General features: G+C 38.9%; 1 protein-coding gene across 1 annotated transcript in view; it reads left to right on the forward strand.

The window, feature by feature from the left end:
• Nucleotides 1–1,208: 1,208 nt before the first annotated feature.
• Smp_199150 (DNA repair protein rad51 homolog 3, r51h3,putative) overlaps nt 1,209–12,839 on the forward strand; it is a gene marked incomplete at both ends in the record, with an annotated part of 18,493 nt that continues 6,862 nt past the window's right edge. Inside the window, 7 exons of the mRNA XM_018792353.1 lie at nt 1,209–1,223; nt 1,258–1,320; nt 1,357–1,453; nt 1,491–1,567; nt 2,131–2,410; nt 4,285–4,343; nt 9,283–9,426. Of these exons, the coding sequence (XP_018647255.1) occupies nt 1,209–1,223; nt 1,258–1,320; nt 1,357–1,453; nt 1,491–1,567; nt 2,131–2,410; nt 4,285–4,343; nt 9,283–9,426 (735 nt within the window). The remainder of the gene's footprint in view (nt 1,224–1,257; nt 1,321–1,356; nt 1,454–1,490; nt 1,568–2,130; nt 2,411–4,284; nt 4,344–9,282; nt 9,427–12,839) is intronic.

Below are 12,839 nucleotides of genomic sequence, written 5' to 3' on the forward strand. Positions count from 1 at the left end.
TCATGTCTTTCACCCTCAAAACAGCAGCAAGCAGGAAACACCTAGAAAACCTAATCGTAAGGCTTGGTCTATTTCTATCAGGAAAAACAACAACCTGATTACCTAAGTCACCAACAATCATCCAGAATCCCACAGTGTGTGTAACGTGACTGTGATTGCTACTACAATGGATGTTTGTGAATGGTTACAGATTAAGGATAGGAAACAACCTAATGTTGCTAAAGAAGAGTCAGACTTTAAAACACTAGCTGATAAATTGAAGACTGATCATAGTGACAGGTCATTTGTCTTTCGTAGAGTGAAGACATAGAGCTCAGAACTCGTTTTGAGCCTGACATCGAGTTGATAAAAGAGCTATTAAACCAGTTAACGCCTCAGAATAACTCTGAAGTCACCTTGCTGGAGGTTTATAGATTAGGTAAACAAAAAGACATGAAACAGAATCAAACCGGGCTGTTAAAAGTAGTATTGAAATCTCCCGATGAAAGGGACTTAGTACTACAGAAATGGACATAAACCATGGGGATCTGGAGGTTTTGTCCGTAAACATATGCCGCTCGCGGACCGTGTAAAAAGACGGAAGCTGCAAAAGAACTAAAACTAAGGTTGGATGCTCGCGAGGACCTTAGAATTGTAAAGTTTTGAGTGGTGAGGCTTCGATGGAGATAGACTCTACCAAGCCGGGTGTAATAGCAGTCACAGAAACTTGGTTGACGCAGTCTGTAGACAGTAGGGAAATTGATTCTGAAAGCTTTTCCCTTTGTTGTTCTGTTACCTAAGCTGCTACAGATTTTGGTCTCTTAGCAATTTTGTCCAGGGAGGTTGCATTCTTTATTCACGTTTGGTGATTGATGATACAGCTCAGAGTTTGTACAAAACGTATCTATGGGCTATCGACTTAGATGGTTTCTTTCCCCACTTGTGTTTTGTTTTCGTTTAATCTGTGTACATAATTCATGTTTCGACCAAGTATCAAATGGTTACTTTAGAAAATCGTTCTATATTTTCTATCTTTCCAGCAAGTTAGCGTAATCCAGTGTTTCAAAACTATTCTTTGGGGAATGACTATTCAAAATGAAGTTTTTTGTCAGTCCTATGGTTGTCTCGATCTTAATCAGAACCTATCTAAAGGCGGATGCCATGAATCACCGTCTCAACCTTCCAAGTACCGTTCCACACCAAACCTATTAGCTCTGTCTAAAAGTCAGATGGAGAGGATTCAGGTAATTCTTTTTCAATCAATATTCCAATTATTAGATCATATCTGAGTTTTATGATGGTGAAGAAGTTCTTGTAAGTGATCTGAAAACTGTCGTTAAGGTAAAAGTCGAACATATTTTATTTAACTGGTTCTAGGTGTACAAATATCCATTAGAAAAATTGGGTATACTTACGTCAACGGAAATAAATCATCTGTTTTACTCAATAGAAGCTATTATACCAGTTTTTGAAGGTTAGTTAGTTTTCATTATGTTGTTCCTATGTTTTAGGGCTAGCAAATAGTCTTTCATCAGAACTGAATAAATATTTCAGCATACCATACATAGGAATGATCTTATATCTGTGGGTAAGCTTGCTGAGTTTCTGTATTTTTGATAAAAGTATATAGAGTTTACTTGACTCATTATTTTAGAACTTTTCTGACATCTTTAATTAAACAGTGTTGTTTGCGAAGTGACAGTATTGGAAATGAGGGTCAATGTTGAAGTCAATCATAGTTCTTACGTTAAGAGAAGAAATACTGACTGGTGTTTAGATATAGTTGTTGGAAGAAAGAGGAGGTACTAGAACTTTCTGTAAGTCAATTGATGGAGTAGGACATTACTACCTTTTAATCATTATTGTTGGGTTTTCCATAAACAACTATTTCTAGTGTAACATTTGTACATGGTATGCTCTATTTGGTGTTCTTATCTTCTGTTAACTACCATCATTTTAAATTAATGGATTTTGATGTGGCAGCTTTTGTGTATGCTTCAAACTAACACTTCTGCACAAATCCTGAACTAGATAAAAAAATAGGACATTAGCTAGGCGAATGAGGTATGTTGGAGTATCTCAGTTAATTTTTGAATTGTATATTCTGTAGAAACTGAGATTATCATTCTACTAAATATTTTCTCGTATTAGTTAGGTCTTGAAGTAATAACAAAGCCACAACCTGATTACCTTAATTATGGACGTAAATGTTATGCATACCCAACACAGAATTATGTTCAATCTATTTGTGAGAATTACATCGAGATAATGCCTTCATCAATAAAACTTCTCTTGGATTATTCAGCACACTTATATGAAGCACGTAAATATTTTGAAGCGTTACGCGAACAAAAGCCTGCTTTTATTGATTTCCTTTCACGTTGTTCACATACACATTTCAGTAAACGTTTGGATTTGTGGCATTTCTTGGGTAATTCATTCTTGTAGTATTTTTGTATAAGATTGTTTTGTGAGTTAAGTCATATGCTTTTTTGCATCTTGCAGTTGACAATTATTCTTAGTTATCATATCGATAATTCTAATATTGTTCAATTGGTTGGCTATATCATTGTTGCAGATTCAAGTTTATATATATATATAGCTGGGTAATTTCCGCTCTTAAGTAAAGGCTTAGAACATTAGCTTGAATGAAGTTATAAAGTTGGTTTAATACTGGGGTAAGATCCTATAGCCACAATAACGTAGTTTATCATCAACTCATGATTTGGAGTTTAGATTAATAATACAGTAGATAATTAATTTACTAATGAATCTCTTTTAGGGTATCTATATCTAGTAAGTGCTCGTAAACCTTGATAGATTACAAAGTCATTTATTACCAAGAGTATATATATATATATATATATATATATATATATAGTACTGGAGAGCGAAAGATTGGAACATTTGGTTGGACGATTAAACCATGGGAATTAGTAAAATTTGTACTGATTACTACTTAACATCCAAATACCCTGGTACTGTCGAAAGTGTGGAGAGTCCATTCTCATGCAGTTTATAACCTCTGCCAGGTATGTCCTACTTATTATTACCTTCACGGGACAAGAGTTTTTCTGAATATGAAAGTGTCATATATGAACGAAGAATAAGTGAATAGTAACTGCTAGAATGTGTTTGTGGACTATTACTACATATATTCTTATCAGATTATTATGTAACTAGATTACACATATATTCATATTATTTTATTCATAAGCTTTCATTTGACCGATTAACTACTGTTATACGACTTACCATACTTAATTTATTCCTAATCTGTTGTCCACAGTCTTCTACACTCAACTGCCACTTTTGGCTTGATCTTGTATAATAATTATTTTTAATTTGATAGTGTGGTGTGGTCTAGTCTGCTTGTATATAAACCACATATGTCTGAAGTATATGATTCATACAGCGGCGGCGGATATTGTGTTATGGACTCAATGGGCAGAGTCAAGCGAGTTGACTCAAGGTTGCTAGTGCTAGTTAACGTATGATTGGTTTGGCACAGGGACAGTGCCATAGAAGTCGGTACTCTGATTATCGATTTTGTCACGTGATGTTTAAAGGGCCATAGAACATAACAGAAAGGACGAAAAGCGAAATCCTGGATGCGGAGAGTCCACCTTGGGGGAGTTGGAAAATTCCCATTTCAAACTAGTGGTGTACATGGGCTCCAGAATTTCAAGGGGATGAATAATGTTCGAACCATGAGACAATAACTACCACTATCACTCCTCTACCTCATGGATCAGATTTTTAGCCCTAGGGATCGAGGATTGGGCGCCTAAAAGTACTGCCTGTCTCTGTTTAGGTGCTTGCGCGGTATTCCAGCCCGCGCACAAACATTTGTATAGTGTGTATTATTTCTGGTGCTCATTTTTACCGGGTTTCATGTGATTTTTCTACAGTTATTCTTTAAAAGTGTACTGAGCAAATTATCGGTCGTAAATATCCACGTTTTAAGCTTGTTTCAGACTATTCTTAGTCGATGTCGGTGGACATCTTATCGAACCCTTTTTGAATTTAATAGTCAATAGGTTTTGAAGGGTTTTATTCGTTTTTCGAGGATATAGTAAGAAAAACTACTGGAAATAGATCTGTCACTAAAATAGTATGTTACTTCACGTTTGTGATGATTATATTTCGTATAAATTTATTTGCTTACTCCTAATTTTTTAAAGATTGTATAAAACTTGACATACTTCAGTATGTATGCACGTAAACAATTATGAATGTAAAAAATGCGCTGTTTATTATCATTATTTTGTATTTTGAGTCTATTCCCACCTTCCTTTTCTATAGAATGTCCCAAAAGCAGACTGACTAGGTATCCTCTATTACTGAATCGTCTGATCGAATTGGTGAGTTTTCCTGATAAGTTCATTGTTTGTTCATTTCTTTTCTATGATTTCCAAGATTCTTCTTGTCAGAATACTACTAATAATGTGTTGAGGGATGAAGGCTCGTAAGATTTAACAGATCTCTTATGTAATGGTCGAGTATACTGCGCAGCATGTCGCTCTGTTCTACTTTACGGCTGTGAAACATGGCCATTAAGAGTAGAAGATACTCGCAAGTTACTAGTATTTGACCATAGATGTCTTAGAAATATTGCTCACATCTGCTGGGATCACCGGGTAAGTAATAGTGAGGTCAGACACAGAGTATTAAGGAATGATGGTAAATCAGTTGATGAGGTCATGAATCTTCATCGACTGAGATGGTTGGGCCACGTGTTACGTACGCCTGAACACCGATTACCACGACGCGCAATGCTGACTAGTATTGGGGATGGTTGGAAGAGAATTAGGGCGGCCAAACCAAAACATGGCATCAGTGTTTGAAGTCAATAACTTCTAATCTGAGTCATGTTGGTAGATGCAGACTATTTGGTTGAGGTCCGCGTGACTATCGTAACCGATGGTTGGAGACTCTATGTGACATGGCTGAGAATCAATCACAATGGTGTAGGTGTATACACTCTTTATCTTCCCTTAAACCTTGAGATTAAAATTGTTTCATATCTGTTTTCCTTCCTATACTATATCCTTATATACAACCTTTCTTTTATATATTAACACCACTAAATTAACTACTTCTATGAATTCGGTGTTCATCTTGTTATGCTAACGAATTATGGCAATGTGGACCGATGCATAAATATGCCTGGTCCTACGTTGTAGCTGACTGACTGACTGAATGGTCAAGTATGCATGCTTTTACGCTGTTTATAATTAATTTTTTACTGTTGAAATTGTGAATGGTTGTTGAAAATCTGACTACTAACTACCTTCATTTCGCCCACGAGTTTGTTGAGAATGGTTTTTCCTACTTTGCTTCTGTCTACATCTTTTTCAGATAGTTTGAAATTGAGACGTAAGATGCTTGAAGAACATCGTACCGTTAACTGTAATGTCTTGGTTTATGTAACGTTGTGCACATTTTATCCCATGATGCACAAAAAATTGTTCAGTTTGCAAATGATGATGTGAAGTAGTTTTTTCTTCGGAATAAAGACGAATGCGAATTTATATTTGCATCAATCAATAACCTAATGGTTTGACATGATTGTAACCGTATCTCCTTTGTGGTTACCGTGTTGGTCAATGTTTTGTAACCGCCTAAACGGGTTTGAATAATCTAAGGGATGTTCAGTTTATAACTTGGGATCACCGCTAGGGCAAATGATTCAAGTACACCGAACGTTATTCCTGGTCTCCTGAAACCACACTCTAAACTATATATAGGAACTTTCAATGTCCGAACATTGTGCCAAATAGGACAACAGGCTTCCTTAGCTAGGACTCTAGAATCTTACACCATCGATGTGTGCTGCGTCTCCGAAACGCGCATACAAGATCCGAGTAGTGTCATTCATTTGACCTCACCTAATCAAAGTAAAGAACCATCTCGATACACGCTTCGTGTATCTGGAAGCCCTGATGCTGCATCCCGTGGCCTCGCTGGAGTAGGTATAGCATTAAGTCCTATGGCAGAACTAGCTCTTTTAGACTGGATCCCAGTAGACAGTCGTCTATGCGCTGTCCGACTAAACGGATCAGTAAGGACTCGGAAAGATAAGGAAACCCGTCGTTGCCTCTTCATCGTCTCTGCCTACTCTCCCACTGACTGCAGCTCAGACGATATAAAAGATGAGTTTTACAGGAAACTTTCTGACCTCCGAAAAGCTAGGCGTTCTGATGTAGTAATAGTGGCTGGTGACTTTAATGCTCAAGTAGGTAAACTAAGTGAAGGGGAAAGACACCTGGGTGGATCTTATGGTGTCGTGGCTAAAAGGACAGATAATGGCGACCGTCTGTTGCAGCTATGCTCAGATAACCGCCTATTTCTTGCAAATACTAACTTTAAGCATAAGGAAAAACATCTTTTGACATGGCGACCCCCGAATTCGTCTCAACGTTGGACCCAATTAGATCACATCGCTATCAGCCATCGATGGAGGGGCTCGATAGAAGACTGTCGCTCATTCTGGAGCACATGTTTAGACTCAGATCATGCTCTAGTACGAGCACGTATCTGTCTGCGTCTTACTGGACGTAGGAAAGACACTGCAGGGAAGCCTCTAAGGGTTCTACTTAATGATAGGCAAGCTAAGAATATATTTCAGGAACAACTGGAAAAACAGTTAGACAGACATGTAGGTTGTGCCCACCCCGAGGCAGCGTGGAATGACATCCGAAAAGCTGTGGAAACAGCAGTGATATCCGCTAGTAAGCCATAAGGTCAGGGAGAAACAATGGATCTCGGCAGCATCTACCACACTGATAGATGCTCGAAAACTCATCCCACCTGGCTCTGAACATAACGAAGAGCGGAGTCAGCTTAAGCGAAGGCTAATAAGAAGCCTACGCAATGATCGTGAACAGTGGTGGGTAGCGAAAGCAAGAGAGATGGAAAAGGCAGCGGCAATAGGTAACAGCAGATAGCTATTCAGACTTATTAAAGAAACCGGCATTAGGAACCCAACTATTAGCGAAACCATCTCAGACAAAGATGGGCATATCATTCATTCTCAATCCAGGAGATTGGATCGATGGGCAGAACACTTTAGGGATCAGTTCAACTGGCCTTCAGCCACACTTCAGTTACCCACGATCCCCAGTCGTCCTGAATGGCAAATTGAGGTAAGTCCTCCAACTCCCTACGAGGTTGAAAAAGCTATAGGAGATCTAAAGCGAGGAAGAGCCGCAGGCCCTGACAGGTTTACCCCTGAGATTTTTAAGGATGGTGGTCCAGTACTAGCAACGAGATTGACTGAGGTCTTAAGTAGAATCTGGGAACTGGACGTAATTCCATCTGACTGGTCCCAATCACTGATTGTGCCAGTCTATAAGAAAGGACAAAAGTCCTCTTGTGACAATCACAGAGGAATCAGTTTGACTAATATAGTGTCTAAAATATTAGCTTCAATAATACTTAGGCGCCTAACCAAAGCTTGTGAAGAGCAGACTAGAGAAAACCAGGCTGGTTTTCGACCTGGACGTGGTTGCATAGACCAGATATTCACTCTACGTCAGGTCCTAGAACATAGACACACATTCAGACGTCCCACAATAGTAGTATTTCTTGACCTTAAGGCGGCATTTGACTCCGTTGATCGTGAGGTTCTATGGCAGTGTTTGTCAGTGAAAGGAGTACCAAAGAAGTACATTAACCTCATAAAGGCTCTCTACTCAAACACAACTGGTCGAGTTAGAGCCTATGGCGAACTGTCATCAGAATTGGTTACCTCAAGTGGTGTTCGTCAGGGCTGTCCACTCTCCCCATTCTTGTTTAACTTTGTCGTTGACATGCTTTTAGAGAAACCACTTTCATCATCTCAATCTCCTGGAGTTGAACTTTTACCGGGAGATTCACTTGTTGACTTAGAATACGCCGACGACATAGTTTTATTCGGTGAAGACGCTGACAAAATGCAGAGTCTTCTGACCACTATAAGCAACAATGCAGGCATGTTCGGGATGCGATTCTCTCCCTCGAAGTGCAAAATGTTACTTCAGGATTGGGTTGCATCGACACCTGAACTAATGATAGGGAGTGAAGTAGTTGAGCGTGTTGACAGCTTCACTTATCTTGGGAGTCCCATCAGCCCTTGTGGTCTGGTGTGTGACGAAATCTCAGCACGGATACAGAAGGCTCGTCTAGCTTTCGCCAACTTGCGCCATTTATGGAGTAGGCGAGATATCCGTTTAGCAACAAAAGGACGGGTTTACTGTGCAGCAGTTCGTTCCGTCCTACTTTATGGCAGTGAAACATGGCCGATAAGAGTAGAGGATATTTGTAGGCTACTAATATTCGATCATAGGTGTCTTCGACGCATTGCTCGTATATCCTGGGACCACCGGGTAAGTAATGCAGATGTTAGGAAACGGGTACTAGGTAAGGATGGCAAATCGATTGATGAAGTAGTGAAACTTCATCAGTTGAGATAGCTGGGACATGTGTTACGTATGCCCAACCACCGACTGCCCCGACGTGCAATGCTTTATGGTGTACGAATAGGTTGGAAGAAAGCTAAGGGCGGCCAGACCAAAACATGGCATAAATCCATGAAGTTGCTGACAAGTGGACTGAGCCATGCTGGTAGGTGTAGACTACCTGGTTGGGATTCGCGAGATGATAGCAACCGATGGTTAGAGACCTTGAATGACATGGCTCAAAATCGTTTGCAATGGCGAAGGTGCATCCACTCTTTGTGTTCTACCAAATTCTAATCTTCTGAATTCTTCATGTCTGTATCTTTTTTCTCTTTCCAAATTTATTTCACCGTATTATACTCCTTCAAACCCTTATCTTTCACATAATACTTATACTCTTACTACTTCTACCAATATGGGATTTGAATCGTCAACTTCATCTCTGTACTAATGTGGTATGGCAACTCGAACTGATGTACGTACGTACGAAGTTCTACGTTGTAACTGACTGTGTTGGGTTAGCTGTTGTTAATTCAACATGTCTCTCCAACTAAATACTTACAAGCCAGCCAAATTAATGTTTTGAGAATCTATCTGATATCACGTGGGATCAAAATTAGGGTTTCCGTATTTCTTTTAAGCAATTAGATGACGTAATAATAACTCCTTACCTGTGGTCTCACTTCTTGTCTTTTGTCGTTTTAACATACCTTATCGTTTACGTTTACTCAAGATATACGATTTTATATATTTTAACGTGTGACTTCTTTGTGTACTAAGCTTGAATTTGAATAAATGTATTATGTATAATGGTAGAATTCATATTATAATGGTAATATTGTAATTTTTATTTACTTTCCAGACACCTTCAACCGATCCAGAACTCAGTCATTTACTCGTTGTTCGGTCTGCCTTCACCTTTATTATTGACGAGTTAAACCGTCGAGTTGGTGAAGCTATGCGTAATTTGTACTTAGAATGCATAGGGTTCCATGGCAATTTAGAAGTAGGTTCTTCACTTGTCTAATGAAGGGTTTTTGTCAATTTTTGTTTTGTTGTAAATGTTTGCTTTCTCAGGAAGCCAAAAATATTATCTATTTTGTAAGTATTGTCAATCCGAAGTGTGAAAACATCAGGCTTGACAGTTAGTCATATAAAGCAAGTAAAGCATCGATGTAAATATGTAAATATGTAGGTGCTGCTGTACTCTCTGGTCACGAAGAAGAAAATAGTTCGCGCACACAGGGGGTTGCTCTGATGTGTAAAGACGCACATAGTACACTTATAGGATGGGAATCTCATGGACCCAGGATCATCAAAGCATCTTTCAAAACAAAGGAGGGGATCACAATAAAACTTACCCAGTGTTATGCACCCGTCAATGATAGCAATGACGATGATAAAGATCAGTTTTATGGGAGGATACAATCGATCGTAGAGAAGTGCTGAGGAGACGACCTGACCATCTTGCTAGGAGACCTAAACATCAAAGTTAGAATGGACAATACGGGGTATAAAGATGTCATGGGACAACATAGATTGACTGGGAGAAACGAACAAGAATTGTGACAGATGTGCAAATTTATGTATATTCAACAACATGTTTATAGGCGATAAAATATTCGTCCACAAACCCATACACATAGCTACATGGGTTTCACCAGACTGCACTGCAGAGAGTCTAATCGATCATGTTTGTATCTCTAAAAAATTCAGAAGGTCAATGGAGGACTTGAGAACCAAGAGAGGAGCTAACATAGCTTCAGATCACCACCTGATGGTTGCTAAGATGAAAGTGAAGTTAAAGAAGCACTGGAAAACTGGGGAAACAGCATCACAAAGGTTCGATACAGCCTTCCTTCGAAATACTGAAAAACTCAACGACTTCAAGATAGTTCTCAACAACAGGTTCTAAGCCTTACAAGATCTACTGGAAGAAGAAACTAATATGGAGGGCGATTAGAAAGCGATCAAAAAGCACTGACTTTAACATATCACGAGGTTCTGAGCCTCAAGAGGCACCATCATAAAGAATAGATCCTTATGGAAACTCTAGACAAGATTCAAGAAAGGAAGAATAAGAAGACAGCAACTAACAACAACCGAACAAGAACGGAGAAAGTCAAGGCATAAGTTAAATACACTGAAGCAAACAAGCAAGTGAAGAAGGGCATTAGAGCCTACAAGGAAAAATACGTGAAAGAACTAACAACGACAGCGGAAAAAGCTGCAAGAGAAAAAAATGAAGCAACTATATGATACAACAAAGAAACTGGTAGGGAAATATAGTAAACCAGAGAGACTAATCAAGGACAAAGAAGGCAAGCCAATCACAGGTTCAAGAACAAGAGAACAGTTGGGTAAAACACTGTTGAATAGACCAGCTCCATTGAATCCACCAGACATCGAAGCAGCACTTACAAACCTTCCCATAGATGCCACTCCACCAGCGATCAAAGAAATCAGGATGGCCATCAGACAAATCAAGAGTGGGAAAGCAGCAGAACCTGAAAACATACTAGCTGAAGCACTGAAGTCAGACATCGAAGCAACTGCACAGATGCTCTACATCCTATTTAGGAAGATTTGGGAGGAAGAACAAACTCTACAGACAGACTGAAAATAAGAATATCTCATCAAGACACCAAAGAAAGGAGACACGAGCAAATGCGAGAACTCTAGAGGCATCACACTACTATCAGTACCAGGACAAGTTTTCATCAGAGTGTTGCTAAACCGAATGAAAGATTCAGTAGAGGCTCAGCTTCAAGATCAACAGTCCAGATCCCGTAAGGATCGGTTGTACACAGATCATCGTTGGGCAATCAATTGGATGGAACTCGTCACCATACACCAACTTCTATGACTATGAGAAAGCATTTGTCAGTGTGGATAAGATGACTTTATGGAAACTTCTTTGATGTTATGGTGCACCTGAGAAAGTCATCAACATCATCTGGAATTCACACGACGGACTACACTGCAAATGGTGCATGGAGGACAGCTGACAGTTGCATTCGAAGTGAGGACTGGAGTCAGACAAGGCTTCTTTCTTTTCTCCTTTCTCTTTCTTCCAGTAGTTGACTGGATTATGAAGACCTGGACATCTTGAGTGCAACTAGACGATTTGGACTTGGCAGATGTCTGAACACTTCTATCCCATACATACGAACATATCCAGGTCAAGACAACCAGTATAGCAGCAGCTTTTACAGCAGTAGGCCTCAACATACATAAGGGGAAAAACAAGATACCGAAATACAAAATGGAGAAGATCAACCCAATCACATTTGATGGAGAAACTCTGGAAGAGATGGAAATTCTCCTTACCTTGACAACGTCATCAATGAAGAGGTAGGATCCGATGCAGACATAAAGACAGTGGTTTGTGAAACAAGGGCAGCACTGCTACAGTTAAAGATCATATGGAACTCAAGATAACTGTCAACCAACATCAAAGTGAGAATCTTCAATACTAAAGCCAAAACAGTTATGTACGGAGCTGAAGCTTGGAGAACTACCACAACAATCACCAAGAAGGTACAAGTATTTATAAACAATTTTCTACGCAAGATACTCAATATCCGTTGACCGGATACCATCAGCAATATATATATATATATGTCCATAGTACATAGGAACACTAAATGTTTTAGTATTCATTCTATAATGATATTAGAGTAGCTTTTGAGCTTGTAAAATTGATGACGAAGATAACCTTTTTGGCGTTATTGGGTTCATATGTTAATTTATTTAGAAAAGTGCATATCCCAGCTTGTATTTATGAAAGTGTATTTTCATTTCTGATATCATGGACTGATCTTAGGGTACCATTGGAAACCAGAGTCGACTGGACATCTGTTTTGTTTTAGCATGGGACTCCTCAGCAGTCTGCATCCACAAACATAACCGGGATAGAATTCAGGAGCTTCAGATATCTCAGCGGGCCATGAAGCTTTAGATCACTGAGCTTGCCTTCAGTGTTGCACATGTCTAACTTTTCACCTGATCTTTTGGAATTGCCTCTAAAAATTAATCACCAGTAAGTACTTGATTAATATTAGCACAGAGGAATTTGTTTAGATGGTTGAATTTCCAAAGTTTACGTCACGGTTTACAACTCGGTCAACGCATTAATTTCATAAAACTTTGTAACCTCTTATCAATGTAATGATGTACTTGATAAATTCATTTTTATTCCCGTCTCTGTATATATACCACTAAACTTTGTATTATCAAATGTTTTTATTTAACACCTTAGTTACAATACAAAGATATGGTATGCCATCAAAAATCACTATTATTGAAAGGCAGTCTGCATACTGATATTGGGGAAGTAAGTAATGAGTACATTTGTAACTATTGTTAACTTTATGAACTGGATACCCAATAACTACTGGTCAATTAGATTAAAATAAA

This window comes from Schistosoma mansoni, assembly GCF_000237925.1.
Source record: "Schistosoma mansoni, WGS project CABG00000000 data, supercontig 0218, strain Puerto Rico, whole genome shotgun sequence".
Taxonomy (NCBI): Eukaryota; Metazoa; Platyhelminthes; class Trematoda; order Strigeidida; family Schistosomatidae; genus Schistosoma; species Schistosoma mansoni.